Below are 27,650 nucleotides of genomic sequence, written 5' to 3' on the forward strand. Positions count from 1 at the left end.
TTTCCACATACATAAAAAATGTTGATACATTTTGATACAAAATAAGCAAACCAATCTACAGTACCAGTCAAAAGCTTGGAAACACCTTGTCTTTTGACAGCATGAGAAAGTGTCTCTAGACTTTTGACTGGTAGCCGTATGTCAATGTATGTTAACTATCTGAACAAAACATCCGCATCTCAGCTTTGTGTTAAAGGTGACAATGCAAACTAGTGTAATATCTAATAATACTGTATATCTCATTCATAATACATTTTATTTTATTTTTTGAATATGTCATGGTCAAATTGTTACAGATACAGTCCCTGTTGAACATTTGGAGACGCGTTGTCATTTAATATAATGGGAAATTATCTTGAGACTTTTGACTGGTACTGTTTGTGTTTTAGCTCAATTATCACATTTCTACTTTGGATTGGAGCTCCTTCATTATTTTATAAAAGAAAAAAGGCCAATCAAGTAAGAATGTATTTACTGGAACCATTGCACGCAATGTCTTCATGGCGAGGGCGGGAGGGTCATTGTCTTCATAAGAACAGAACAGAACCAGACTGCAGCTCAAGGCTACTTTCAGGGCTGGTCTGGCCTGAGAGCTCATAGCTGCATGTTTTTCATAGTCCCTAAATAATCCAGATCCTAGACCAGATGCAAAACTGGCCTAAACACTTTACCTTCATCCTTGTGGAAATAAAGATGTTGTTGATCATGATGATGTACTGATTGGAGCAGCCAGTCATTGCGTGACAAATGCTGACATGGCTCGCTCTCCTTGTTTTTTTTCAGGTTCTGAGCGCTTCCAAGTCCACCCCTAAACCCAACGTGCTCTCCATGACCCTGAACACGGTGGAAGGCGCTCCCCCGGGCTCCATCATCGGCTCAGCCCGTTCCCATGACCTGCACGAAGCCGCCGTCCTGGAAGGCCAGGTCACCTACCTGGTGGTGGGAGGGACGGACCGGGACAGGACATTCATGGTGGACCATCTCAAGGGGGATGTGTACCTGGTGCAGGAGCTGGACTACGAGAAGGGGTCCAAATACACGCTGCACATCGAGGTGTCGGACTTCTCCCGCTCGTTTCCCAGCAGCCACCTGGTGAAGCTGACAATCAATGTGCAGGACAGCAATGACCATTCACCACAGTTTACAGAGGACCCAATAACCATCGTGATCCCTGAGAACCTCCATCCTGACTCCTCTATATACACCTTCCAGGCCGTGGACCAGGTATGACACAAGGACTCTTAATGGGTTTTTTGGGATTAAAGTGAACTCGTACGTCTTTGTCCAGGATGGTAGTGGCCCCAACAGCGAGCTGCGTTACTCCATCGAGCACAACTGGCCAGACGTTGACGACCTCCTGAAACTGGACCCCATCAGCGGCATTTTGACCCTAGGGCAGAAGTTAGACCATGAGTCCACGCCCTCTCTTTACCTGGTGGTGCGGGCCACAGACCAAGCAGCAGATCCTTCACAGAGGCGCTGGGGTTCGGTCACTGCACGAGTGTTTGTTACTGACGAAAATGACAACGCTCCCGTCTTCAGCTCGCCATCTGCTGTCAGCGTTATGGAGGACCAGCCTGTTGGGTAGGTGACGACACAACAGCCAAGAATCCAACTGTCATGTCATTCAATGCTGTTTTTCCGGCCAGCTTTGTGATTTTGTACGTGATGGCCCGAGACGCAGATGAAGGTGAAAATGGCAGAGTGTCGTACAGAATCCAGGCAGGAAACAGCGCAGGTCGCTTCAGCCTGAACCCAAACACAGGTGAGCCTCTGGAAGCAGGAGACAAAATGGCCCCAAGTTTTTAGTTTTTACTGTACTAATTTGTGCTTTTACTTATTATTTATTTAGTCTGTGAAGCACTTTGGAAACAGTGTTTATAAAATGTGCTATATAAAAAGTGGATTGGATTGGTTTGGAAAACAAAAAATGTAAAGCGCTTTGCTACCTTCAAGGTAAGTTACCTCATTCACTCAAGTATCTTACTAAAGGACACTTTCATATTCTTACGGGGGGACTGAGCATCGACACACAATCTTCATGTTGGGAGACGACCACTCTACCACCTCTATTGCCCCACCAGAAAAAGACAAAAAAGACTAAAAAATTACGCGTGAAGTGAACCTTGTGGAAACAATACATTGAATAAATCCTAATTCCACATCCAAAAGTGTGGTTTGAGTCAGATTTCCTGCAATCCTGTGTTGAATCATTCAACAGAGCACATGGACTTTCATGCTTTTTAGATAATCACAAAAGTTCCATAAGGCAGATTATTCACTCGAGAGCCATAAGCGCTAAAATACTCATAAGCCTATAAATTTATGCACTAGACGGGTTTTGAGGAGTAATATTTCACCCTTTTTCTTATTTTCTCCATGGATTCGTTCACAGGAACAGATCTTTATTTGGTTTAGGGAGGTGGCCAGCCGTCGACGCCTCACGCGTCAGCTCGTCACCATCACAGTAAAGCTGTAGGAGCGTGGTCAGGCCCGTCTGAGGCTGAGATTAGGGACTGCAAGGCAGTCACTTAATGCAGCTTCCAGATGCTTGCAAAGTCTTTTTGGGTGTGAGTTGTGTTCACTTGTGGTTTGTTTTCTCAGACTGTATTCAGCTTTAACGTTTAAAAAAAAAACAATTTTTTTTTTTTTAATATAAAGTCCCATTTTTAGTTGGATGTCAATTCTGATAGAGATTAATAATAGAATGAAAACAATAGTGGTGACATAAATAAGGAATGTAAATAAAACTTTTGTAATAGAAAATGAAATAAGATAAAATAGGTAGACAGATTAAAGACGAATGAATGAAGTTAATGCTTGACAGAATCCGACAGAAATGTTGTACAATTCATAAGTAAATGCTGAATGTAAAAGAAGCAGCAACCTGCTAATGATCAATGAATGAATTACATTGATTAATATTGCAGTAATTGGCACACAAGCTTCTGCTTTTGACATGAATAATAAATAATGAATAATTTATTATTAATGTTGTTGCTGCCATGTTCCTGTAATAAAAGCAGTTTTTTTGGTTCAATTGAAAGTAAATTATTATTACAGCAATCTAATTTAGTGGTATAAGTATTACAGGTGACAAAGTGTATTATTATTAGTAGTAGTATTAATATCAGCTTTTATTTTTATATAATGACAATTTGCTGTTTTTTCAGCTTTTGCTGGGGTTTTCTTTGTTTGTTTTCTTGTTTAATTGTGGCAAATGGCCCCTGGGGCACACTTTGGACAAAGCTGCCTTAAATGTTTTGATGCTCTGAGTCGAACTAGAAAGATGTTTTTTTGATGCTTGGAGACACTGCAATACTCAAAGACTAACAGGCATGAAATAAACCTGCGCTCTCTTTTAGTCTGATAAAACAAAGCTGGACTGAAGGTCTTCACTGCTTTTTTTCAACATTCTTGCACACAAATTACACATCATGCAAGCAATCGGAACACAGTCATAAACATAACTATTCCCATAAGAGATAAAAAGTGACATCATCTCCTCCCTTGCTGCTCTGCAGGCTCTCTGTCCATTCTGAAAGCCCTCGACCGAGAGGAACACGAGGTCTTCAATTTGACCATCGTGGCAGAGGATCACGGCATACCTGCACTCTCCACCTCCCAGGTGCTGTCCGTGCAGGTCATTGACGTGAACGACGAGTCTCCTGTATTCCAGAAGGCTGAGTTTGAGACTCACGTGCTGGAGAACCAAGGACCGGGCACCACGGTGCTGACGGTGGTTGCCACAGACAGAGATCAAGGTGAGGTGATTACTAAAATGTGTTACTACTTACTGTGTTACAGTGTTACGAAAAAAGGTAGCTCGTTTGTGTGCGCATTGTTTATTTATGTGTGTTCTCATGCAGGTTCTAACGGTCATGTGACCTTTGGGGGGGTGACAGAGGAAGGTTTTGTCATCAATCCTTCAACTGGTGTCATCACCACCACCAAGGAATTGGACAAAGAGCTTCGTGATCACTACACACTCACTGGTACTGCACTCATTTGACAACGCAACAAGCAGGTGTTCTGTTTCTAACGACGTCCTCTCTCCCTGCCAGTCTATGCACGCGACGGAGGCCTACCTCCTAACTTTGCCAAGGCGGTGGTCCGAGTGCAGGTGCAGGACGTGAACGACAATGCCCCAGTCTTTGCCAAGCCGTGGTACGGACTGGAGGTGCCAGAGAACCAGGCCCCCGTAGAGCTTTGTTTCCTCAAGGCCACAGACCCAGATTCTGGTACTGGCGGAGAGCTGGAGTACAGGATCACCGGTGAGAGCCGTTCCATGCATCTTAGCCAAGTATTTCATTACAATGGATTTAAAGGAGGACTTAGTTGGCTTGTATTGCTTTTGGCGTTGCTCTCAACGTATAAAGCACATCCACACATTCAACACAAGTCTGGCTCTTTTTCTTGTCTTACTTTAAAAAGAGTCTTCTGCTTCTCTGGCACCTTCTCCAACTTCTAAATTCAGAGCTGGCATAGTTAGCTAGCCCTCTTTCTCTAGTACTTCTACAAAACATTTTTCCATGCTTCCATCCAGCTGGAGATCCAGATGGGGATTTCCAGCTCCATGCCAGCATGGGAGTCCTGTCTACCTCACGGGGGCTGGATAGGGAGAAGAGGGCCGGGTACACCCTGGAGGTTGTGGCAGCAGACCAAGGCAGCCCCTCTCTCAGCACCATGGTCACGGTGGAGGTCAGAGTGATGGATGTCAACGACAACAGCCCTACGTTTGGCAGAAGTAGCTACACTGTTGATGTGTCAGAGGATGCCGCGGAGGGATCACAAGTCCTGACGGTAGGAAGACGCTGATCACGCACCTCTTTGCCATAGTCCTCCTTCTTCATCTAAGTAGCGTACTTAATGTGTCTCCAGGTGTTAGCAACAGACGCTGATGATGACCTGAACGGGAAAGTTCTGTATTTTCTAAGCCAGGAGGCACACGGAGCGTTCACAGTGGACGAGCACACCGGTAGCATTACCACATCCGCGCCTCTGGATCGTGAAAGACAGGCGTCGTACAGCTTCCAGGTCCTTGCTGTTGATCTTTCACCAGCGTCACCCAGGAACGCCTCTGCTCAGGTAAAAGCAGGAGAAGGTATCTGAAGTGATGCTGCGAAGCAAAGATCCTGACCCCACCTTGTCAACCTCCCCTTGCAGGTGACAATCACCATCACTGATGTAAACGACAACACGCCCGTCTTTATTCAGGATCCACTGGTCATTGAAGTGTCCAGCAGGCGGTCCCAGCACGTTCTGGCCACCATGAAGGCCGAGGACAAGGACTTTGGAGCAAACGGTTCTGTGTTTTATCGTTTTGCCGCGCCAGTGAAGGGATTCAGCATCAACTCTCTGACGGGGCAGATCCAGGCTACAGAGCCGCTGGAGACACTGTCCCAGGCCCAGAGGACGCTCATCGTGGAGGCAATGGACCAGGGCACACCTGCACAGTCGGCTCAGGGAGTGGTGGTGATCTACGTGAAGGAGGTCGAGTACAGTGGCATCCGCTTCTCCAGGAACGCACGAGACGTCAGCATACAGGAGAATGCTGCAAAAGGTCTGACGTTGTCTAATTAGCAACGTGAGGACGATTGTCTCAGCTGTTATCTGCTAAGATTTGTCTTTACTGCGCTGTCATAAAACAGGCACAGCAGTGGCTCAGGCTCAGGCTCAGTATCCAGACGGAACACGCAAGGGGATCAGCTACAGTATCTTCAGCGGAAACCGACAGCAGGCCTTCAGTATCAGCTCGTCCACAGGTGAACACTGCTCATGTGTGCCAAATCTTTCACCATCATCTCGACACATCACGCTTGAACTGCATGTTCTCCAGGTGAAATCTGGGTGCAGAGCTCCAAGGGGCTGGACTTTGAGGACTCACCCAGACTCCGTATAGTCGTCAAGGCTGAAACGGTGTCCTCCACTTCATTCATGGGCATAAACCTGATGCTGCAGGACGTCAATGACAACCTTCCCCGCTTTCAGCTGCAGAATTATGTGGCTTACATGAGGGAAGCACAGGGATATGAGATGGCCATCATACAGGTGCCAGTGCCAATGCCCTTCCTGGACCTGCTGAAGTTTTAAGCCTTCTGAATCTCACCATTATTCCTTTCCAGGTGGTGGCTGAGGACGTGGATCAAGGCCAGAATGGTCAGGTGACCTACTCCATCCAATCATCAGACATGAGCGGCCTGTTTAAGATTGACCCCATGACAGGGAGCATCACCACGGCGGCCATCATGGACCGAGAGATCTTTACCCAGACCAAGTGAGGAGACAATTACAACCCAGAGTAGGGGTATTCAAAGTGCAGCCCGGGGTGCCATTTTCAAGCCTGACATACAGTCTAATGGTTATAACGTATAATGCCATTATCTTCTGTCCAACCACAGGCTGGTACTGACAGCGACAGACAGAGGAAGTCCAAGACTGGCGGGTTCAGCCACACTGACAGTCATCATTATTGACCAGAATGACAACAGTCCCACTATTCCCTTGCCACAGGAAATACGCATCTCAGAAAGTAATTATCTTATCATCTTTTCCTCATATACATCAGGGGTGTAATGGTACATGTATTCTTAACCACATTTTTTGCTAAGGAACATTCCCACACAGTACACAAAGGACAGGAAGTGTAACGGCCTCGCAATATAGTCACGGTCTACTTGGTAAACATATATAGTGCAGTCTAGCTGTTGGCTAGCTGGAGTCCTGGCTAGTGATAGTGCCAAGAACAACCCAGAACTTGAAAATCTTCTTGCATTTTGTTTCCTTCCCGGACCATACTGAACTGGATTGTAACCGAGGTATGAACTGAACCATCATCATGGCATACAAATAACACCCCTAATACACAGTACAAGCACTCCTTGGTTTATGCAGTTCTGTGTTGCAGTGTTGTGTGGCTATGTAAGCAATCCCATTTAATTAAAATTAATTAAAAACAATTAATTAAAAAAATAATTTTGGCCCTTCAACACAAGACTCACTCGAGAACTAGTTGCAACGGAAGAATACACAATGTGTGGCTTACGCGCAGCAACACCACTCTCAACACTGGACTGTAGTGACCATCATTAATGATAAAGGTTGTATTCTAACGTTGACCCGGATGTTGAAAGGATGACAAGGAGGTGGTCGATCAACAATCTCTTTCTTGCAAAAACAAAACAGGCTACTGTCGGCCAAACCATGCCAAAACAACATCAGCAAACTCAACTGTACTCTCGGCACACAGCCGTCTTCCTTCCGCACACGCACACTCACACACAGTCAGGCCTCATGTCACGTTCACAGACAGTCGAAAATGACAAAACTCTTAACACGACACATAACACGACAGTATCCTTGCGCATGCTAAAGGATCTGCTGCTATGAAAGCGACAGTAATAACTAAGAAGCATAGTGTTTTTTGTTGTCTTCTTTTTTATTACTGTCTCATTTAATTCTTGTATTTAGTGTTTTGTTACTGTATTTTATATGTCCTTCTTAAGTGTTCATTTATGTATGAGTTCTTACTTACACTAAATTACAACGCGTCATAGGAATGGGACCCGTTCATAACCGGATTATTTTCTGTCTTGTGTATTACATGCCGCTGACACTGATTTTGTCCATCAGATACACTGATAGGCACAGAGATCACCCTTGTGACGGGTAATGACGTGGACTCCAGCCCCGCCCTGTCCTACTCTTTACACCTGGACCCGACTGCCTTGGGCAAGTTTGGGATCCACCGTTTCACCGGAGGGGTGTCCCTCACAGCCCCGCTGGACTTTGAGGAGAAGACGTGGTACACCGTAACCGTCAGAGCCACGGACAGCGAGCATCAGACGGAGGCCAATATTACCATTGTGGTGGAGGACGTAAACGACAACGTACCTGCGTTCACCCATGACCTTTATCAGGTAGCTCAGTTTTTCAGTCAAGAACGACTTCAAACTTTGTTCATGCTCAGTCTTTCCCATAGGTTACATTTTGGTTGTACATGTGAATTAATTTGTTTAGTAAAAGAACAATGTGTAGACCTGTTCAGTATGAAAGCTGTGATCTGGCACTATATAGAAAATACAATAAAATGATTACCCCCTCATTTAATGATAGGGGAAACACTGATGCTCTGTTGTTGCTTTTTTTGTTCTGATGTTCTGATGTCCCCCCCCACCACCAGGTGACCCTGCCTGAGCACACGCCAGCAGGAAGTGTGGTGGTCACGGTAACAGCCACCGACAGGGACTCTGGCGAGAACGGAAAGATTGCCTACAGCGTGCTGTCGTCAACTCAGGAGGGCTTCTACGTTGATCCCAACAATGGTGGACAAGCCCTTCCTCTCCTTGTCACATGGTGATCCGCTTGGCAAGTGCAAATATTTAACCGCATCCCCTCCCTTTGCTCTCTACATCCAGGAACATTGTTCATCAATCACAGAGCAGAGTTTGACCCTGAACGCCCTTCAGTCAACATTGTCATTGAAGCTCGCGATGGGGGGTCACCCTCGCTCACCACCCTCACTACCGTCCAGGTCCAAATCGCTGATGTCAATGACAATGCTCCTGTGTTCCACCAGTCAGAGTACAGGTCAGAATTCAGTCTAGAACTTGGAAATAAATATTTGATTCCAATACAAAACGTAAACATGAGTAAACATAACGTAAACATAACATAACGTAAACATAACCGGTCTGTGGGGGTCAGAATACTTGCTGGGTGGATCAAACACAAAATCATTTATAACCTTTATTTAATGTTTTTCTGTTTTTGTTTTTGACAGTAAAGATGCCACAAAACTTCTGTTCATATCTTCCTAAGGGGGTCAACTTACAAAATCAGCAGAGGATCAAATACCTATTTTTTCCACTGTATGTCCGACAGGGCGACCGTTCCGGAGGACACGATCCCAGGCGCCACAGTCCTGACTTTCGAGGCCTTCGACAGCGACCTTTCCCGAGAAAATTGCGGCTTTGACTTTGCCATCGCCAGTGGAAACGAAGGCAACGCATTTCAGATTGAAAGCAGTGTGCGTTTCTTAGAGGGGCGGGGCTTCCAAACCATCGGCACACTGCTCCTGGCCGAGGGCGTGGATTTCGAAAGCAAGCCGCTATACAACCTCACCGTGGTGGTGTCGGATCGCGGCGTTCCCCAGAAGAGCTCCAGCGTGGCGGCTGTGATTACCATCAGTGACGTGAACGATAATCCTCCAGTGTTCAGCAGGGCGGAGTATACGGTGTCGCTGAGTGAAGGAGCAGTTGCAGGCACTGAGATCATACGACTGACTGCCACAGGTATGTCATTTGTGCACCTGTTCATCTCATCTCTGTCTTTGATTTAATTGAGCTTTTATTGCCTCTCCAGATCCAGACTCCGCTCCCAACGCAGAGGTCCAGTATACCATCAGCTCTGGGGACGAGGTCAACTTATTTGTTGTGGACCAATGGACCGGAGCCCTGCGTCTTCAACAGGCATTGGACCGGGAGCACCAGCCCATTCACACGGTCATCATCCAGGCCACAGATGGACAGGGACATTTTGCACTCGTTCCAGTCAACGTCGAGGTTAAAGATGTCAACGACAATCATCCTTTCTTCCCTGTGGAAGTCCTAACAGCAAGCATCAGAGAGAACCAACCCGCAAACTCTCCTGTGACCGTTCTCCACGCCATAGACCACGACACAGGAGTCTTTGGGCAACTGAAATACTTCATGATGGAGCGGTCTGTGGCGGGAAAGGACTTCTCCGTGGACGCCAACACTGGAGAAATTAGGAGCAAAAATCTCTTTGACTTTGAGAAGATCAATTCCTTTAACTTTGTCGCCTTGGCAGTCGATGCTGGAAACCACTCGGCCACTGTGACAGTGCAGGTGTTTGTAACTGGTGAGGATGAGTATGACCCTTTTTTCACATCCTCAGATTTCTCATTTGAGGTCCCAGAGGATGCCAGGAAAGGTCAGAGCATCGGCCAAGTTGCGGCTCGCGATGAGGACGGAGGAGTGGACGGTATTGTGCTCTACTCCTTCCCTACAATCTCGCCTTACTTTGAGGTGAACAAAACAACTGGAGAGATATTCCTCAAGCTTGACAGCTCAGGCAGCAGCGGTGGGTCGGGCCGGGCCAAAAGGGAAGCCAGGGTGATGACACTAGACGTAAAAGCTCACAGTCCTCTGGATACTTCTCGTACTGCAACAGCACAGATCTCCATTGATGTCACCAACACCAGCTTTGGCCTGGCCCCTGATGTCAACATACTGCTGATCGTTATCATTGCCGTGTCCCTGGGCGTGATCGTCCTGCTGGTGGTCATGGCGGTGGTGGTGTTTCTGGTCAAGTCACGCAGGAGGAAGAAAGGCCAGAATGCTGGAAACAGAACTGCTGCCTCAGGGAATGCTCTGAAAAACATGGACAACTGCAGCTCAGGACAAGGAGGGGAGAGAATCTACCACCAGGCCTTGCCAGGCTATGTTGGAGACCAGGGTGGTGGAGGCGGGGGTCCATACACAAGAGGGGGCTCTCTGGATCCATCTCACTCCAGCGGAAGAGGCTCAGCGGAGGCAGCTGAGGATGACGAAATCAGGATGATAAACGAGTACCCCCGTGTGGCCTCCATCACCTCCTCCATGCAGGAGCACATCTCCGCCAGGGGACCAGACTCTGGCATTCAGCAGGACGCTGACCAGCTCTCTGACGTCTCCTGTGAGCCAGCAGCCTTGGAAGGCAGCACTTGGTTCAAAGGCAAAAAGCTGGGTGGCAGCCTGAGTGGGACTTTACTGTCTGGACAGCTCCCGGTTTACAGGGACGAAGGTGGTGGCTACCTGGGGGTTGGTCGGGGCCTCAACATCTCCCTCCCTAAAGATTACGCCTTCCCTGAGGATGGAAAACCGGCAGTGGACGGTTCCCTCACCGCTATTGTTGCCAGTGATGAGGAGCTTCGCGGAAGCTACAACTGGGACTACCTGCTCAACTGGTGCCCACAGTTTCAGCCTCTGGCCAACGTCTTCACTGAGATCGCACGGCTGAAAGACGAGACAGCCCAGCAGACCCAGAACCCCCGCCAGCCTTTCCAACCCAAGCCCAAAATGGACCCCAAACCCAGAATCGATCCTCCGCCACTCATCACATCAGTCGCACACCCAGGGGCCATGTCAGTTCCGCCAAAAGTCCCTGTGATCGGACGGACATTTCCCCATTTAGCGTCGCTCAGACGGTCCCCCATCAGTCACGAGGGGTCCATTTCATCAGCGGCCATGTCCCCTAGCTTCTCGCCGTCACTGTCACCACTGGCGGCACGCTCGCCTGCCGTTTCTCCTTTTGGAGTCAACCAAGGACCCTCAGCGTCCATGATCAGTGCCCGGGAGCCCTCACTGGACAAGAGTCCTGATCATGAGATGAGAATATAAAAGAACTATTTAAAACATAGAACAGTTACACAAACAAAGCATGATGGGACTTTTTTCAAAGGACAAAATGGAGCGTTGGACAGTTGGACGACAGGGCATGTGTTTTGACAGAACCAGCCCCCTTGATGGACTGATCAGGGACTTAGTGTGTCACTAGTGTCCATGTTTCCTCACTGGCTGGCCAGAGAGCACCTTGTCCCTGTCTTTGTGTCTGTGGACATTCGGCACATTTCAGTATTAAAGTGATTGTTTGACGTGCCAATGTGGGGCAGACACGGAGATTATTGCCCGTTTCATGCCACATTTTCTTTTATTTTTATATATTTTTCATGGTTTCAGATATTTTATTGTTGTTGTGATTGTAGCTCATGAGAGACTTTTGTGTTTGTTGGCATTATTTATATGAACAGCGGAGATGCAGTGATGATTTTGTATTTTATTATTTTTGTCAAATGGCCGATCAAACCATGACCAGGACAGTACATGGCTGCTCCTCCAGCAGATCACCTCTGTGTCTTTTCAATGAAAGTGCTTCCAATAGCCATTGAGTGTTCATATATGCAAAGCATCACAACAACATAACTTGTGTGTCCTACAAGCAGAAAGGAAAAAGCTGAATGCAAAAAGTTGAATGAATGTACTGAAACATCAGGCAGTATTTGTCCTTACCTGACATTAGCATAAACAGGATTCCAGTGATCTGCTCATAAGGATCTCCTCCACTCTCTGCAAGCCAGCCACTTGATTTAGAGGCCTCAGGCACACAGAAACAAAAAGCTGTACACGTATTTAAAGCAAATAAAGCAAACAATAAATTCCCCACTGATCCTTTTCGACAAACTGGAGTCTGACTTTTTATTTGTTTTTTGTCTTTTTCCGCTCAAGACTTTGAAGAGAAGTTGAACATATTTCGCTGTTCTGGAAGTGCGAATGATGGATGCAGTTAAAAACGCTCTTTCAGGGAAAGGATTTTGTGGAAGGGAAGGGCCGTTTTTGGATTTTTGGGGGAACATTTCAGATGAATTTGTGAGAACCTCCCAAGTGATCCACATAATGCAGTAACACTAGACGTGGACTTGAATAACCTCATTCGCATACGTGATGTAGATTTGATGTAACGGATGCAAGCCAGTGAGGCTGCGCAAGTGTACGTTGGTAAAACCTCACTCCCTCTGCCTTGAGAGCTGCGCTGAACACGTGGTCGACAGTCTGGGCTTTTGGCCGTGTGGTCAGCGCTCTCTACCATCACAAATGTCCTGTGTTCGAGCCCCGGAGCGGGCAGTGTGAAGGAAGGAGGGTTACATTTATGCTTTAAAATGTGCTTAGAAGAGTTCAGATCATATTCATGTATTTTAATATTTATTATATATTAATATTTAGTGTCAAATTACATTTTGAATATATAAATATATATATAAAAGCATTGGATGGTTTGTTTGAAAAACTCTTTTTGAAAGCTTGGCCCTTTGTGGGTGCTGTTTTCCAGTGTGTATCAGAGGAGAAGAATAAGAGCCAGTCAGCAGACACAAATCCGGACGTAGAAGTTTTAAGTAAAAGATTGTTTACCGGGAGTTTTTATTTAACATTCTGGATTTGTGAACTTTCTAACATGCTGTCCACCACTGGGACGTGTGATTTTGGTCCTATTCATCGCTCACCACGATGATTTATCCGGGGATTTATGAACCAGCTAAGTTAGCTTAATTGCTAATGAAGCGCGAGACTGTAGCAGTTGAAGTTGAGGCGATTGGCCGACAAGAGGGCGGGACTTCCGGCGACGTCATGGTGTGTTTCAACATTCGCCATTGCTATGGTGACTTGTGCTACAGGTAGGACGTGTTTTTTGCTCCAATTAAAACAAACTAATAACAGAGTACACGCAGGTTAAGTCACACTTTTGCTCATATTTGTTTATTATTGTTTTATTCTTTATTTATCTTCTTCAATCATTAAGAGACTTTTGGTCTATGTTGAAGCCAGACCCATATTCAATTTGGTCAAGGTAACTGGGGTCAAAGGTTAACATTTGGGTCTGTCTTTGAGTGAAAACTCTGCATTAGGTCTTGTCAATGACAAGAAAGTATTCCCCACTCTGACAAAAAGGCGCCTGTGGCATCCTCTAATAATTCTTGTTGTTTTTTTTGGTCTTTTTTTGTTGTTGTTGTTCCACCCACAACCTGAGCCAAGTTCCATCAGAGCCTGGATCACTTTTTCCATGGTCGGAATGATCACAAACTGTTTATTGCATATGGAGAGCAGGCGTGTTTGCATAGCTGCCGAGGATTTCTGCATCATTTGACTGTGGTGTTACATTGTGTTACACTGTGTGAGGCTGTGTTACTGTACGGTGTGCGTGTTGCAGCATGACTGGCGGTGATGAAGGATGACACACGCCAAGGTGTATGCTGCTTTCATCTGGTAGAAGGTGCACCATCTTCACTGACAGCAGAAATCATGAAGAGGTGCGGCTCAATGCACAGGCCCACTACTTTACTGCCAATGTACACTCACTACTGTAAATAGTCACGATACACACACACTAGCTTACACTGGCCTGCATCCAGACGGTACGTACACGCACTTGCTGCTTTTCTTTAGCGGCAAGATATGGGCGAGAGCTGTGTGGACTCAGCATAGAAGTTGTAAGGCAAACGTTAAAGCACATTTAAAAGTTCCGTTCCTATGACTGTAGGAGAACACGCGGAGGACGTATAAAAAACAGTAAGAAAAATATTCAGTACAAGAATTAAATCAAACAGTATTTTTTTTATCCATGTGCTTGTGTTACACACTGGAAGGTAAGGTGAAATAAGCAGATAAACAAATAAACATGGTATTCATTTATTTAGTAACACAGAAAGCAACACACGTCATTTTCAATTCTTTATAAACACAAATTAGGCTGTTGTATCAAAATACGCTATTCATACCAAAACAAAGACATTCTTTTTAAACTTTTATGCTCAGCAGCAGCCGTGGGCACCCCCATGTAGTCAGGATGGTACGATCTGGATCACGTGACGTTTTATATGATTTGACTGCGAGATGGATAGTCGAATCATACTCCTCCGATAGTGATGTGCGATTCCACTGATTTTGTTTACGATCCGATACTGAGTCAAATTCAGGCTGATGTCAGCGATACCGATCCAATATCGATACTTTGTGCAATTTACACTTAATGTAGTCAATTTTAAAAAGCAGTGTATTTCAAAAACATAGCATAAGGAATACAAAACATCAGAGAAATTAATTTAAGGCCCTGAAGTATATCGAGGTAGGTATCGAGGTAGCGGGGTGATTTACAATATATCCATCCATCCATCCTCACCAGGGTCGCGGGTATGCTGGATCCCTCTGTCTTCGGACGAGAGGCAGGGTACACCCTGGACTGGTCGCCAGCCACATATAGAAAACAGAGTAAGCCACGCACATGCAAAGTCCACACAGAGATGCCCAACAGAGATTCGAACCTAGGTCGTCCCGATCTCCTGCTAACCTGCTAACATGCTAACCACCCGTCCACCGTGCGGCCCTGATTTACAACATAGCCAAGCTAATATACAACAAAAGAAAAAAAACGAGGACAAAATCCTATAGAATATGATTCATTATTATGAACTCCAGTAACAATGAAAACTTTATTCACAGTTCACACATGGCTCCGTTTATGATTGGCGTTGAACAGACTGATACTGAGTGCAGTGTGCCACCGCACTTAGGCATGATGCACTTCACTCAGGCGGAGGAAAAAGTAGTTTCCACCAACCACGTATCATTTAGACAAGGTCTCAGTCATTTAGTTACTTTCCACTGTGTTCTTATTAGTGATGTCCATTACCACAGGTGACTGAAGTATCAAAAGTAGCGATCTTTGGGAATCGATTTTAGAGCACGAAGATCTGGTATCGGAAGTATCGATATTTCAGTATCGATCCACACATCGCTATCCTCCGAAGTGAGTCGTCGAGAAACTCGCCTAAGAGAGTTCCTCATTTTTTGGCACTCGTGCACCTTCATGAGGTCACCAACAGATTCGAAACAGCTGTCAGCTTCATGCGGTGCAGGTGTACCTAATGTTGTGACCTGCCAGCGTTGAAAATAAAGCGCTTTCATGAGCAAACACAACAAAACAGGTCATCTCAAAAAGTTGCAAACTCTTAAGGAGCTCACTTTTTTTATATTCAAATAAAACAAAGCTATCTTTTATTAAAATGCTTCACAGGGGATGTCTCCTGCTGTGTGCAGGGTACAAAACAACACACCGGGTTCCAAAATATTAATAATAATAATTGCAAAGTAGAGCCGCCAGTTCAAATCAGATTTTTTTTAGATGGCAGAGAACATTTTTCTTGTAGTACATGTGAAGGCTGTTTTTCCATTCTTTTAAAGCATTTAATGTTAGGAGGTTAGGCTTAAAACAGTGTTTTCATCCATCCATCCTTTTTCTATGCCGCTTTTTAAGGGTGTAGCGATTCATTCACTACATCGATTTATATTCCTAAGATTCAACTACATCGATGTGGGTTCTCGTTTCCATTCGAGACGTCATATATATCAATCTAACATCGTTTAAAAGGTAATCGATCCATTCAAGCGATACTAGGAAATACAGCATTGGATTTAAGCACAGCATGCTTTATATGGATGTTTTTTTTTAGCACTTTTAATGATAAAGATGTTAAACGTTGCGCGATTCAGTCAGCCTGTCTGTGACGTCATCGTCGAGTATGTGGTGGTCATGGGCGTTGTAGTGGACCTGTGAAACAAGGTTGATTTGCTTCTTCTTACGCTGAGCCGTATGTCAACATGGCCGCCATATTGGATGTGGCAAGAGTCGGAGTGGAGAAGATGCCTCGTTCATGTGCTGGATGGAAGTGTGTATGACTCGTTTGACTGCCCAAACCAAATCCCAGGGAATAACATGTGACAGGTAGGATTTAACAATTACCTTTGATAGGATTTGACCCATAGACTGCCTGATTTGGCCATTATAACACGTTTTGAGAGCATGATTTGCAGACGTTGTGGAAAATATTCCCCTTCACAATTCATTCATTCTCATCTCCCATTCTGTCACTATTTTCAGACATACTGTGTATTCCTGACACACACGTACACACAGGCACACACAGTGCTGGCAGAACAAATATGGACTGATGATACTGGGATAGTTGACATCACTTTGTACTAGCAAAGATGTCACTGACTGTGACTGGGTGATGAGTCAGTGTAATATAAACATGAGTCATAATATGTTCATTCGACCCGTACAGGTGAGATAGTTTCACCACCTAATGGAAGATACCATACCACATTCATATGCTGAGGAATTTGCATTGTGTCCCTCACCTTTGGGTGCAAAGTGCAGGTTTGCACTATTTAAAGTAAATAATGAATCATGGCAAGCTATACCACCCTCTGTTCATCCTGATTTTGTGTTGCATTTTTAACTCATGTTTTGTACTCATTGATAATTTATTCTGACGTATGTCAGCATTATTAATCATTCATACCTGATTCCCTTACAAAAAAACATGTGAATCTAGGAAACTTCACCTGCACTGTCCTGTATCCAGGTATTTATTTCACAGTCACACCGGTTGAATTTTTGGCTAAAAAGTAACTGAATCCATTTAAATCCATTTCGAATCGTTTCGAATTGTATCGTTCTAAATGAACAAATATCGTCCTTGAATCGTATCGGCAACCACAAATTGTGCTATGAATTGAATTGTTGTTTAAACAAATCGTTACACCCCTACACCTTATCCTCACTAGGGTCGAGGGGGTATGCTGGAGCCTATCCCACCTGACTAGGGAGAGGCGGTGTACACCCTGCATTGGTTGCCAGCTAATCACAGATATTGTTTTCATAATATTCTTAAAAAAAATGAAGCTTTTTCATGTCAATCGACGAATAATAGTCCATTCTTTTTTGTTAAAAATGCTACTAGATTGTCAGCAAAAGAGAACGTGAGCATCCATCTTTCTCCACAGTAAAGCCCATTAGTGCAAGTGCAAGCAAACTTCCAGAGAGGATCAGTGACACATTTTGGGATGTAGTCTTGTTGTAAAAGTGCATGCAGACGAAAGTGATGCTTTGGACTAAACACAATAATGTACTTTGATAAATCCTAAGAGACATTCCAGCTGCACTCTCTGGGAACGCTGCCGATGAAGCTCATGTTGGACTTGGCCCGCCGAGGCTCCAGGTGCTTCTCCTTCTCTCCGCTTTTAATCAGCTCGGCTTCATTAAACGCGGGGGGAGTCGTGCACTCGCTCAAACACTAAGAGTGCATGCAGGATGGCAGTACAAAGTCAACTGTCAAACAGGAAACACATTCATTGCACCTGAAGAAATACAGTTCATGATGCAATAATGCCTGGCGCGATACAAACTATCAAACTTGGATGAGAATTTAACAACACTTGCATGAAAAGTCATAGCCCGACTGATGGTGGAGAATGATTCATGACCTGGAGGTGACGCTGGCTACAAACATTTGGAGACCATTTTTGGTTTCATTCATGAAACAGCCAAGGGTCAAACAATGGCCATCATAAAAGCTTGTTTTATGTTACATTTTAACCATCTTAACTAGGGATGCCCCGATCGATCGGCCACCGGTTAGTATCGGCGAATTTCCGTACGCAGGGTTGCCAGCATCCGTATTGAGACGACAAGGAACGCACTTTGTTCCGTATTGCCACGAGAAGCAACACTAGTCTGTAAAACCTCAATGGTTTCAGTTTGACAGCTTGACACAGGCTACTCCAATCGATGTTGGATCACTCCCTTGTCAAACCTATTGGTGTTCGACTTCTCTTGCATCTTTCTTTACGCGCTTTGCCTAGCTGCCACTGGCCGCAGCTAACGAGCTAGCCAGCCAGAATTATCCCCCTAGCTTCTCGTCTTCAGACTCCAAATGCAACTTTTTACCACAGTGACATTTGATTTTTCAAACAAACAAGCAATGCGGTTAGTTTGGAGCCAGTTTTTGTCCGACGAGGAAGTGAATATCACGTTTATGGGGTACCAACTAACTTTTTCAAGTGTTACTATCTTGTTGTCATTGTACTAATTATGTCTTGTCCTCAAAACACTTTTTGTGTGTGGTTGTTTAATGAAGATAAACACATTGTGTTATTTCCCATGTATTTGTATTCCTCCAAAAAATGCATCACATTCAATTCAGGTTTGTGTCAAATCATACAAAAATTGTTTCACAGCAATAAAGGTAAAAAAAAAAGATAATCCACCCAAAAGTATATTTTTTTAATAATTACCTATTTTCCAGGGGCCCTTGAAATTGTCCAACAACAGCCCGGGCCAATAGCACTCAGCATCAATAAATTGAAAAATGTACAGTTAATACATGTGATCGGTGTCAGCCGATCTCGCTCATGGATGATCGGTATCGGAATCGGCAGTATAAAACCCTGATCGGAGCATCCCTAATCGTAACTGTCATGCAAGTGCAAAAAGAAGTTAACCACTGTTACTAGTAAAGCTATGTGATTGTGTTAGGGAAAGTATCACTGAGCATTTGTACTACAAACCGTGTGCTTGTCCCTTCACTTCTAGTCTGTTGCTTTGCTGCAATTCAGTGGATTATTTGGAGTCATTCAGATTATTTTGTGCAAGGTGGCGGCTGTCACGAATTACATGCGAGAGGAGCGACTGCACATATCAAAGTCGCAGGTGAGCGATTATGCTGTGGTTTTTGACATTTGGGTCATTTTGTATTCTTTGTATTATTTCTATTACAAATTGTGTAACTTATCACTCGCATTACTCACATTATTAGTCATACTTGGTCACAAACCTTATGAAGCAACAATAAAGTTTATTAGCAGCAAAATCCCTCACAAGATTATTTTCTTACATTTGAAGGCAGCCGGCGTACAGGACCAGTCAAAAGTTTGGAGACACTTTCTCATTCAATAGCATGACAAAGTGTCTCCAAACTTTTGACTGGTCCTGCATAGTTTCCTGCTCTATGTCATCACAGTAAAACATGTCTTCAACCAATTATTTTCCTGCAGGTATGTCCAACAGTATTTGTAAGAGTGACTCAAACAAAAAGAGTTCCCAGCTGATTCGTCGTTCCTGGTGAGGCTGTTTCTCATTTTGTTGTGACCCACTTTGACTCACTTTTCACACGACAGGAGCAGGAAGGAGGCCAGTGGAGTAGGAAAAAACCCAGCCTAATTCACAGTCACAGTAACAGTGTGTGACATGCGTTTTTATGCGCAATTTGCCACTAATTTAGCTTTTGCTAATGGCCGCCTTGATTGTGTGATGCATTGTTTTAAAAAGCCACATTAATCACACTTAGACAAATACATTTTTCAGCAGAATAACATTACATTCAGTTGTATTGCGGGGAATATAATTAAACACATCTTATACTGTTATCTTTGAATGTTAACTCCTCGTCTTCAATGTGAGCCAAAGTCCTAAAAAGGAGCTCTAAATAACACGCTTGCTGCATCTCCAGCATGACTCAATCTTGTTTAAAAAGTGAGGAAATACATCTGCGGTGGAGGAAAATGCATGTTTCACATTAGCGACATTATGTCAATATATGATTCATTTGCTAGTTAAAATCAAAGTCTATTGCTAGCAACAAATTTTAACGGCGTTTCAAGACACACCACAGTGGTGTGTGTGTGTTTCGAATGAGTCAAAACTGTGTCACACTTGATGTGCTTGCAGCATGTAACGTAGCCTAGCGCGACAGTAGCCTTCACAGCGGTAACTTGATCAGTGGTTCAGTCTGCTGCAGCTCTTTTCTGACAGACACAACAGTGCCGGATAATTAGTTTCCCTTGACGAGGAAACCTTGATGGCAGCGTACCCCCGCTCTTTCCGTGAGATTTACTCGCTGACATTTGTAAAAAGCTCTCCTTCGCTCGCACCGAACATGGAAATTTATTGCCCGGCCTTCTTCTGTCGGCGCGATCCCAGAGAATGTCCAGGAGTCTTTCTAAACGCAGCTTTTTTATGACCTGGATCACAGCGCAAATATTCGGCTAAAGCAACAGTGAAATGTTATCCTCTTTTACGGCAAGATTACAGTGCGTTCAGGGCTGTTTTAAAGGCGGGTAAGCCCATGAAGAACAGTAGCATGTTGCCAGCACAGTGGATGAGCGCATCGGGGTGAAATGGGTCAAGCTTGTATTGTTTATCTTCAGAGTGGTTGTTCTTTTTCTCTCTCGTCAGTGTCATGGATTTCTTAGGCACTGTCTACAAAAAAACGCCTGGGGTGAGTCATGTCAGTCGAAATAATCAGATGTTATGTTGGCTTCTTGGCAGCACTCACGTCCTGTTTGCTTGTCCAAACCGGCGTTGTCATATTTTCCCACTCTGGAAGCCGTTTTCAAAAAACATCATTACAGGGCAGTCAAAATGCCGTTGCCGTGTGGATGAAAGAGGGAAACGATAAAATACTTTGCCGTTTCGACCTGAAAACAGCCCCTTATACAGTCGTCCCTTGCGACATCACGCTTCGAATGTCGCAGCTTCACTCTATCACGGTTTTTCAAAAATAGATGAATTAATAAATCATGCTGTTTTGTGGTTGAATTCGACCTATTATTAGTTTAAATAATGCATATTTAAACCAATTTTAAGCATTTTCAAGTATATATGTAAATATGACTAACTGAAATAAAGTACACAAATAACGAATTCAGAAATTGCATTGAAAGACACGTCATGAGATGTCGTGTTTTACACTGGTCACTAGGTGTCAGTAATATTACAATATATTACATTGACAAGACATTAGCCACCGCAGGAAGTACTGGAAAAAAGTCAAAAAAGGAACAACAACAAGGAACTCCCCCAATGCTAACATATGTGTCAAACTCAAGGCCCGAGGGCCAGATGTGGTCCACCACAGCATTGTATGTGGCCCTCGAAAGCCTGGGAATAATGTGCGTCAATAATGCAATCCAACTTTTTCCTTCTAAACTTGTCTTGTAAACAGCATTGTGTCTAGCAACACATGCAAAAATGGAAACAATTATCAAGAAAATAATGTAGCCGAAATCAGGGTAACACAACAAAAACTTAAGCCAATGACAACCCTTTTCAATTAGTCATGGAATAATAAATTAACAAACAAGTAAATGGTAAAAAGCACATTTTTGAAATGGAGTTCAACAACAACAACTCAAATCAAATCAATCTCCTTCGTGCCATCCTGCCATGTCTCCTGTGTCATCACTAGCTTGCTTGCTTGCTAGCTTGTAAATGAATCTTCGGTTCGTCTGGTTTGACAAGGATACAAAAACGCTAGAGTACAGCGGAACGGCGCCAAGACGAAAAGGCACGTTCATAAAAGTGAAATATACGTGAGTGATTTAATAATTTCTTGTCTTGATCATTAAGGTTGATCATTAAAATTCAAATGAAGGTTTGAACTTTTCTGAGTGTTTAAACAAGAGAGAAATGTGAGAAAATGTTATTGCCTGTCTGAGAAAAGTGTATAAAGTGTATGGTGAGGGGTTTAAAAGCCTTAAAACATATAATAATTGGTAATAATTAATAATAATTGGAGAAAACTATAGTTGGCTACTTCACGGATTTCGCTTATTGAAGGCTACTTTGGAACCACATCTCCCGCCATATACAAGGGAACACTGTACTCCGAACAGTAGATCACATCGTAACTCTGCTTCTTAACACACCTCATACGCGCCTGCTCTGCCAGAGAATAAGAAGATGTAGCAGGAGGGATCAATGTTGCCAACTTAGCAGCAAATCTAAGGACTTTTTCTGGTCTATTTAAAAGTACTCACAGGCGGCTCCGTCTTGCATGTGACATAAAAAAGACACCAAAGGAACAGACAGAAGAAATAGAACCCCACCACCACCACAAACAACACAAATAGATTGCAGTCCTGTGGGAGACATGGACCTCTACTTCTCCATCTGCAGACCACAGAGATGCTCCTTCACATCAAACGAGGCAATGCTGAACTTTAAAACACGTTTATTTATGATGGCTGGCATTAGTAGAGCTGGACGTGGCGCCGAAGGAGCAGATGTTTCCTCCTCGACACTTCAAACCAGGGGTGTCCAAACTTTTTCCACACAGAAAAACTTTGATGCCAATTCTGCTCAACTGTTTCTTCACTTTCCTGTAGGTATCCCAGTACTTTTGTCCCTGTAGTCAACATTCTTGTCCCAAAATGAATAATACACTTCACAAATCCAAATATGTTTTTAAGTCCTCTTATTTCTCTAATAATTCCAGAAAGGAGAAGGAACAATCCATCTTTCTGTCACCAGTCCGGCTATGTCTGCCTCAGCAATAAGACGCGGGACTTAGGGATCCCTTGCACGGGGTTTTGGGCTGAGAGGAGATGTGGATCTGGCTTATCCCGCAGTGCGGCCAAGTGCTTGTCATTCACATATTTTGACGCTCCACACTTTGTTTGAGGTGAAGCTGGCAGGAAGATGAATGGCCGAGCAGCCTGGCTCGCATCCACTGCATTTTTAGCCAAACAAACACGGTGTGACATTAGCACTGACAGACATGTGAACTCATGAACGACTCCACGATTGCGACGAAGCAACAATTGTCCTGCTCGTCAGTGGCTGCAGTTCGACAATGACTGACAGTTGAATGAAGACATTTGGACTCGAACATTTGTATCATTTTACACTCACTGGCCACTTCATTAATGTCATGAAATCCAATACGAGAGCTGTCAAAAATAAGAAAATAACATAGCCGTATTACTTTTTCAATATGTCTATTATTCTTTTGATAGCATTTGTTGCGCTTTTCACTCCTTTGTCATTTAGCACGATTACGCAAAAGCTCAGCGCTAAACTTTGTGTAGGCGTGGCACATGCACCAAGTAAGAGCCATTACATTTTGATCTGGATAAAGATTTATTTTGATGACTAGCCAATGGACAAGCAAAAACAGATTTTCCATTCTCCACACCTCACTCCCTAATCAGAAATGGTACGGTCCTGTCTGAGGTCAGCCTCCATGAACCAGGAAGTGGCTAACATACGGTAGATACACGCCTTACAGAGGTTACGTTCCGGGACCACCAGGTGGAGTGACGAAAAACCTCAAGTAATTGATACGGCCAGAAAAATGCCTATTTTTAACACAGGACTTACTGACTCGAACTTTAGTCTGATGACTTGAAAATACTTAAGATTTTCAGTGAATCTGTTGTGTAAAATGTGTTCCTACTGTGATATTACAGTGTGTAATTTCCAGCAAGACAACACATTTTTTCTTTGAATCTGTCTCATTGAATGCATCTATTAATGACCAATCAGGTTTAAGAACAAATCACAAATGTGTGGGTTGCATAAATCCTGAATGCATTGTCAGTACTCAAGTCTTGTCAAACTGGTGTTATTTTATTTAAAAAAGAAAACAATTCAAAATGCATTCATTGTATTTGTCAAATGGAATAGATTGTTACATTGTTAAAATGACACTAAATAGTGCTTATGACTTGTAAGGACATGAACATTTCAAGCCTGTGGCTTTGGAATGGACTCGACCTGTTTTGTTGTGACTTGAAACTTGACTTGGACTTGCACGTCTTTACTTGATTAAAAGATTAAAGACTTGAGACTTACATGAGACTTGCAAAACATTGACTTCATTCCACCTCTGCTGCTAATGTAGCCAAACAAACTTTTGCAACGTAGCTCACAATTATGATGGAGACTGAAGCTAGAAAACCAACTTGCGTTTGTCTACATTGTTTTGTTAGTTGCTGTTGTTTGTTGCTTGTAGTTTGCAGTGGTGTACAACTGCAGCTGTCACTAATATCATGACCATCTCTGAAGGAAATATGCATAAGCAAAATATTAGAAACAGCGCTCAGTATGACGCAGTGCCATTCAACGTATTTTTAAATGTATACCTTTTTGAAAGTGTCTGTACAACTCTTGTATGCTCTCCCATTAGCTTGTGCGGGTGTACCTAATGAAGTGACTGCTGAGTTGCAGGTAGAAGGCGCATTGGAACTTGGCACCGCCTTCCCGGAACCCAGCATGGAACCCGAGCACTCCACGTCGCCTTCAATTGAATGAATCATTATGGTAAAAGAGAGCTGAGAGTTACTCTGGAAGAAGAATGAAGCAGTGCAGCTGCCAGCAGTAGTAGCGGGCCGGGTCAGAACCCAGCGGCTCCTGGCTTTGATTATGACCTCACGTCTCAGGAGACCACATGTGTCCCTGAGCGTCTCTCGTGGACTTTGACAAAGAAGAAGACTGAAAAAGTTGACAGGCTGCTTTGTGTAAGGAATGAAAGTGGCTGAAGTGAGTGATTGAGGTCCTTCAGGCATGTCAAAGAAAAAAAGCTTTAGGTTCATGCTTGGTCCAGAAGTCTTGCTCTGCTTGCTTTGGCTGATTTATAGTGTGTATCATCAAAGCTCAAATGTGGTATATTCATGCACTTGAAAGGCCATCAGATCCACATTGCACATGGAGATGCAAGTAGCCGCTGCTCAATGAGACTCTCCTCAAAGTGAAGAGGCAGCTTCCCAGAAGGTGACACCACCAATGAAGACATCAGCTGCTCACAGCCATGAGTAATGAAGATGAATGGCGGGCTCCCCTCCAGTACGCCCACCAAGATCACTGTAGTCCAATCACTGACGCCACCTCCACCATCAGAAGACACATGGACTCTCTCCACGTCGTCCTTTTATTATCAGGTATAAAAATATCTTATCTATATTACGTACTTATGCTTATATCACTCTTGGTGTACCAAGTTCAATGAGGACTTTGACAAAAAGGCAGGTTTACAAATGACCAAACTGAGCTGCACCTGTGAAAGCAAATTACAGGTGTGAAAGCACCCTCAAAATTGGTAAATCTTCCCAATATTTGGAGAGACTGATGTTTCAATCCATGATTCTGATTGGACCTGACCCATTAGTTCAGGGGTGGGCCAACACCCATTAAATATAAAATATCACTTTTCTGCAGAACTTTGTGTTATAAAGCTTGCTTCTCTGTCCCTCTCCGTCACACAGGCGCCAGCTGCTCCGTACACAAACCCCCACTCTGCTTTGTTCCAAAGCCTCGACTTCCTGGAGCCCCTATGATTACCGTAATGACCCGTATATCACTAGAAAGCGCAGAGTCTCTCGCTTTAGAAACCATTGGAATAATTTCCATAGTTCAAGACTTAAGGTAATTTAATTGCTGGATACAGCTTCGATGTTAAAGGTTTAAAAATAATACGTAAACGTCTGGCGAGCCAGATTAAAAACCTTATATAGCCCACTGTAGTTTGCACACGTCTGCATTGGTCCATCCCTACTTGACAAATATTCTAACAAATACTACCCTATGACACACACACACACACATACAGTGGAGGTGAAGAGCTAGCGTAACACAATTACATGACTACTGGAACACATTAGACCTGTCCCCCTCCCTCCTCAGAGGTGAACCTCAATCTGCCTTGCGGCCCCTGCTGCGTGACCACTTGTAAAGGATACGGGTCGTGGTCCTACATAGCTCGGATAACCCAAATTCCTGGCAGTGCAGGAGCGTCGAGGTCATACGTTGGAGTATGATGGATGAGGAGAGAGTGATACCATGACAAAAGTCAAGTGTTTTTTTCTGTCCAGTTTTTTTTTTAAATAAAAAAACTGTAAGTTTTTCCTACAGGAATTAGGAATGTCTGTAGAAATAGTGCTTTACATTGTCCAGTACCTAAAGGTCCACTGACTGATGTCATTGTCTATATTTTACAAACAATTATCTGTCTCCTCTGCGTCTTTCGTCAATTGCTTTGGTTAATCTTTGTTTCAGGTGGAGTTTCTCCACCAAAAGCCGCTAAAGCAACAAACCGACAGCGTGACAATCAAGTGTACTTAGCGGAGTATTTAGCAGCTGCAAGATGAGAAACCAAATACTTCCCTGGGGGTGAACGCCGAGCGGACGGGAGGGGAGCGAAGATTAAATTCTCGCCACTCAAGCGGTCGGTAACACAACCCCAGATGCATGCCAGCGTCGCTCGCTGTGTGCTGAACACGTACAATCATACCCGACAAGCTCCGTATTGACTTATTGGGTTGGAGTTGTGTTCATCGACTGACTGAAAAAAAAACACAAATCAGTAGCTGTTTGTTTAAGTTTGTACATTAGCCAAAGGCAACTATGCATACACAAAAAAATATTTGGTTATTTTAATTGCGAAGTCCCAAACTATCCAAACGGTACAACTTTTCGGTCGCCATTGGTTGTGGCCCCAGTCATGGTGGTACACTTCTGTTCGGTAACTACCCATTTTTCATTGGAAGCCATTTATACGCCCGGACTACATGACGATGGTGACCAAGTATCATTTCTTGTTATTGTCGTTTATTGTGTGTTTTTGTATACATAATAAACAGTTGTCATCGATATTGACAAAATTTTTGTAGTTTTTTTGTCTCGCAAGCTTGCTAAAGGCAATGCTATTGTTCTGTGGAGAGTTTGAATGTGACCCAAGGAACATTCTGTGGTGAAATGTTATTATGTTTGACGGTTACAACACACCACAAATCTTACTCGGTCAGGGAATTTTCTGGATTATTTCGCAGACTGTCGTGATGTGTGTCACTCACTGCAAAGCCCATATATAACCTGGGCTAGGAGGCGTTGGGGGGGTGGGGCGGGTGCAGGTTGCAGAGATCTGGATCAGGCTCAGAAAAACATCACGCAGAGCAAACAGCAAAGACTTCAAGTGGAAAGTATTCCAGACTGAAGAGCCATCTGCTTTCACTTTAGAAGTTGAGTCCTAAACTAAATAAAGAGCCCTCCTCAACCGTTTTATTGTCTGTGGCTTTAGATGCATCCATCCTTCTTCTGTGTTGACCCGGTCTTTTAGCTGCATCTCCGCTACATTGCTCAGGTTCTTCTTACCGTCTGCACTTTGGGGAGTTTACGCCAATGTGAGCCTGCCGCATTAACTCCCCTCTAGCTCTGGAGTTGGGGATAAAGCTGTCCTGTGTTGTTAGCAGTCAAAATGATGCTACTGATGCCCTGCTTCCACCAACAAGTACTGACTTTGTGTTTTCATTCTCTAAAGTTGTGTAGGGAACTGAAATACCTGACCCGTATAACCCTAGTCTGGTTCAGTTCCTCTTTGGAACGTTTGGGGTTTTTGGACATTTCCATCATAATGGGTCTCCAGCTAGCTAGTAGGAGCGGTACACAGGAACTAACTTGTTGCTCGAGAAGGATGGAAC

General features: G+C 44.0%; 1 protein-coding gene across 1 annotated transcript in view; it reads left to right on the plus strand.

The window, feature by feature from the left end:
* Nucleotides 1–12,236, plus strand: part of LOC129185771 (protocadherin-16-like) — a 70,598-nt gene extending 58,362 nt beyond the window's left edge. The window contains exons 12-29 of the mRNA XM_054783224.1: nt 784–1,224; nt 1,289–1,584; nt 1,650–1,765; nt 3,525–3,764; nt 3,870–3,995; nt 4,065–4,274; nt 4,547–4,803; nt 4,882–5,088; nt 5,167–5,563; nt 5,652–5,765; nt 5,840–6,051; nt 6,126–6,277; nt 6,402–6,532; nt 7,633–7,919; nt 8,183–8,324; nt 8,418–8,589; nt 8,884–9,293; nt 9,364–12,236. Of these exons, the coding sequence (XP_054639199.1) occupies nt 784–1,224; nt 1,289–1,584; nt 1,650–1,765; nt 3,525–3,764; nt 3,870–3,995; nt 4,065–4,274; nt 4,547–4,803; nt 4,882–5,088; nt 5,167–5,563; nt 5,652–5,765; nt 5,840–6,051; nt 6,126–6,277; nt 6,402–6,532; nt 7,633–7,919; nt 8,183–8,324; nt 8,418–8,589; nt 8,884–9,293; nt 9,364–11,402 (5,949 nt within the window). The 3' untranslated portion in view covers nt 11,403–12,236. The remainder of the gene's footprint in view (nt 1–783; nt 1,225–1,288; nt 1,585–1,649; nt 1,766–3,524; nt 3,765–3,869; nt 3,996–4,064; nt 4,275–4,546; nt 4,804–4,881; nt 5,089–5,166; nt 5,564–5,651; nt 5,766–5,839; nt 6,052–6,125; nt 6,278–6,401; nt 6,533–7,632; nt 7,920–8,182; nt 8,325–8,417; nt 8,590–8,883; nt 9,294–9,363) is intronic.
* The last annotated feature ends 15,414 nt before the right edge of the window (nt 12,237–27,650 follow it).

This window comes from Dunckerocampus dactyliophorus, chromosome 1, assembly GCF_027744805.1.
Source record: "Dunckerocampus dactyliophorus isolate RoL2022-P2 chromosome 1, RoL_Ddac_1.1, whole genome shotgun sequence".
In the NCBI taxonomy this organism is placed as follows: Eukaryota; Metazoa; Chordata; class Actinopteri; order Syngnathiformes; family Syngnathidae; genus Dunckerocampus; species Dunckerocampus dactyliophorus.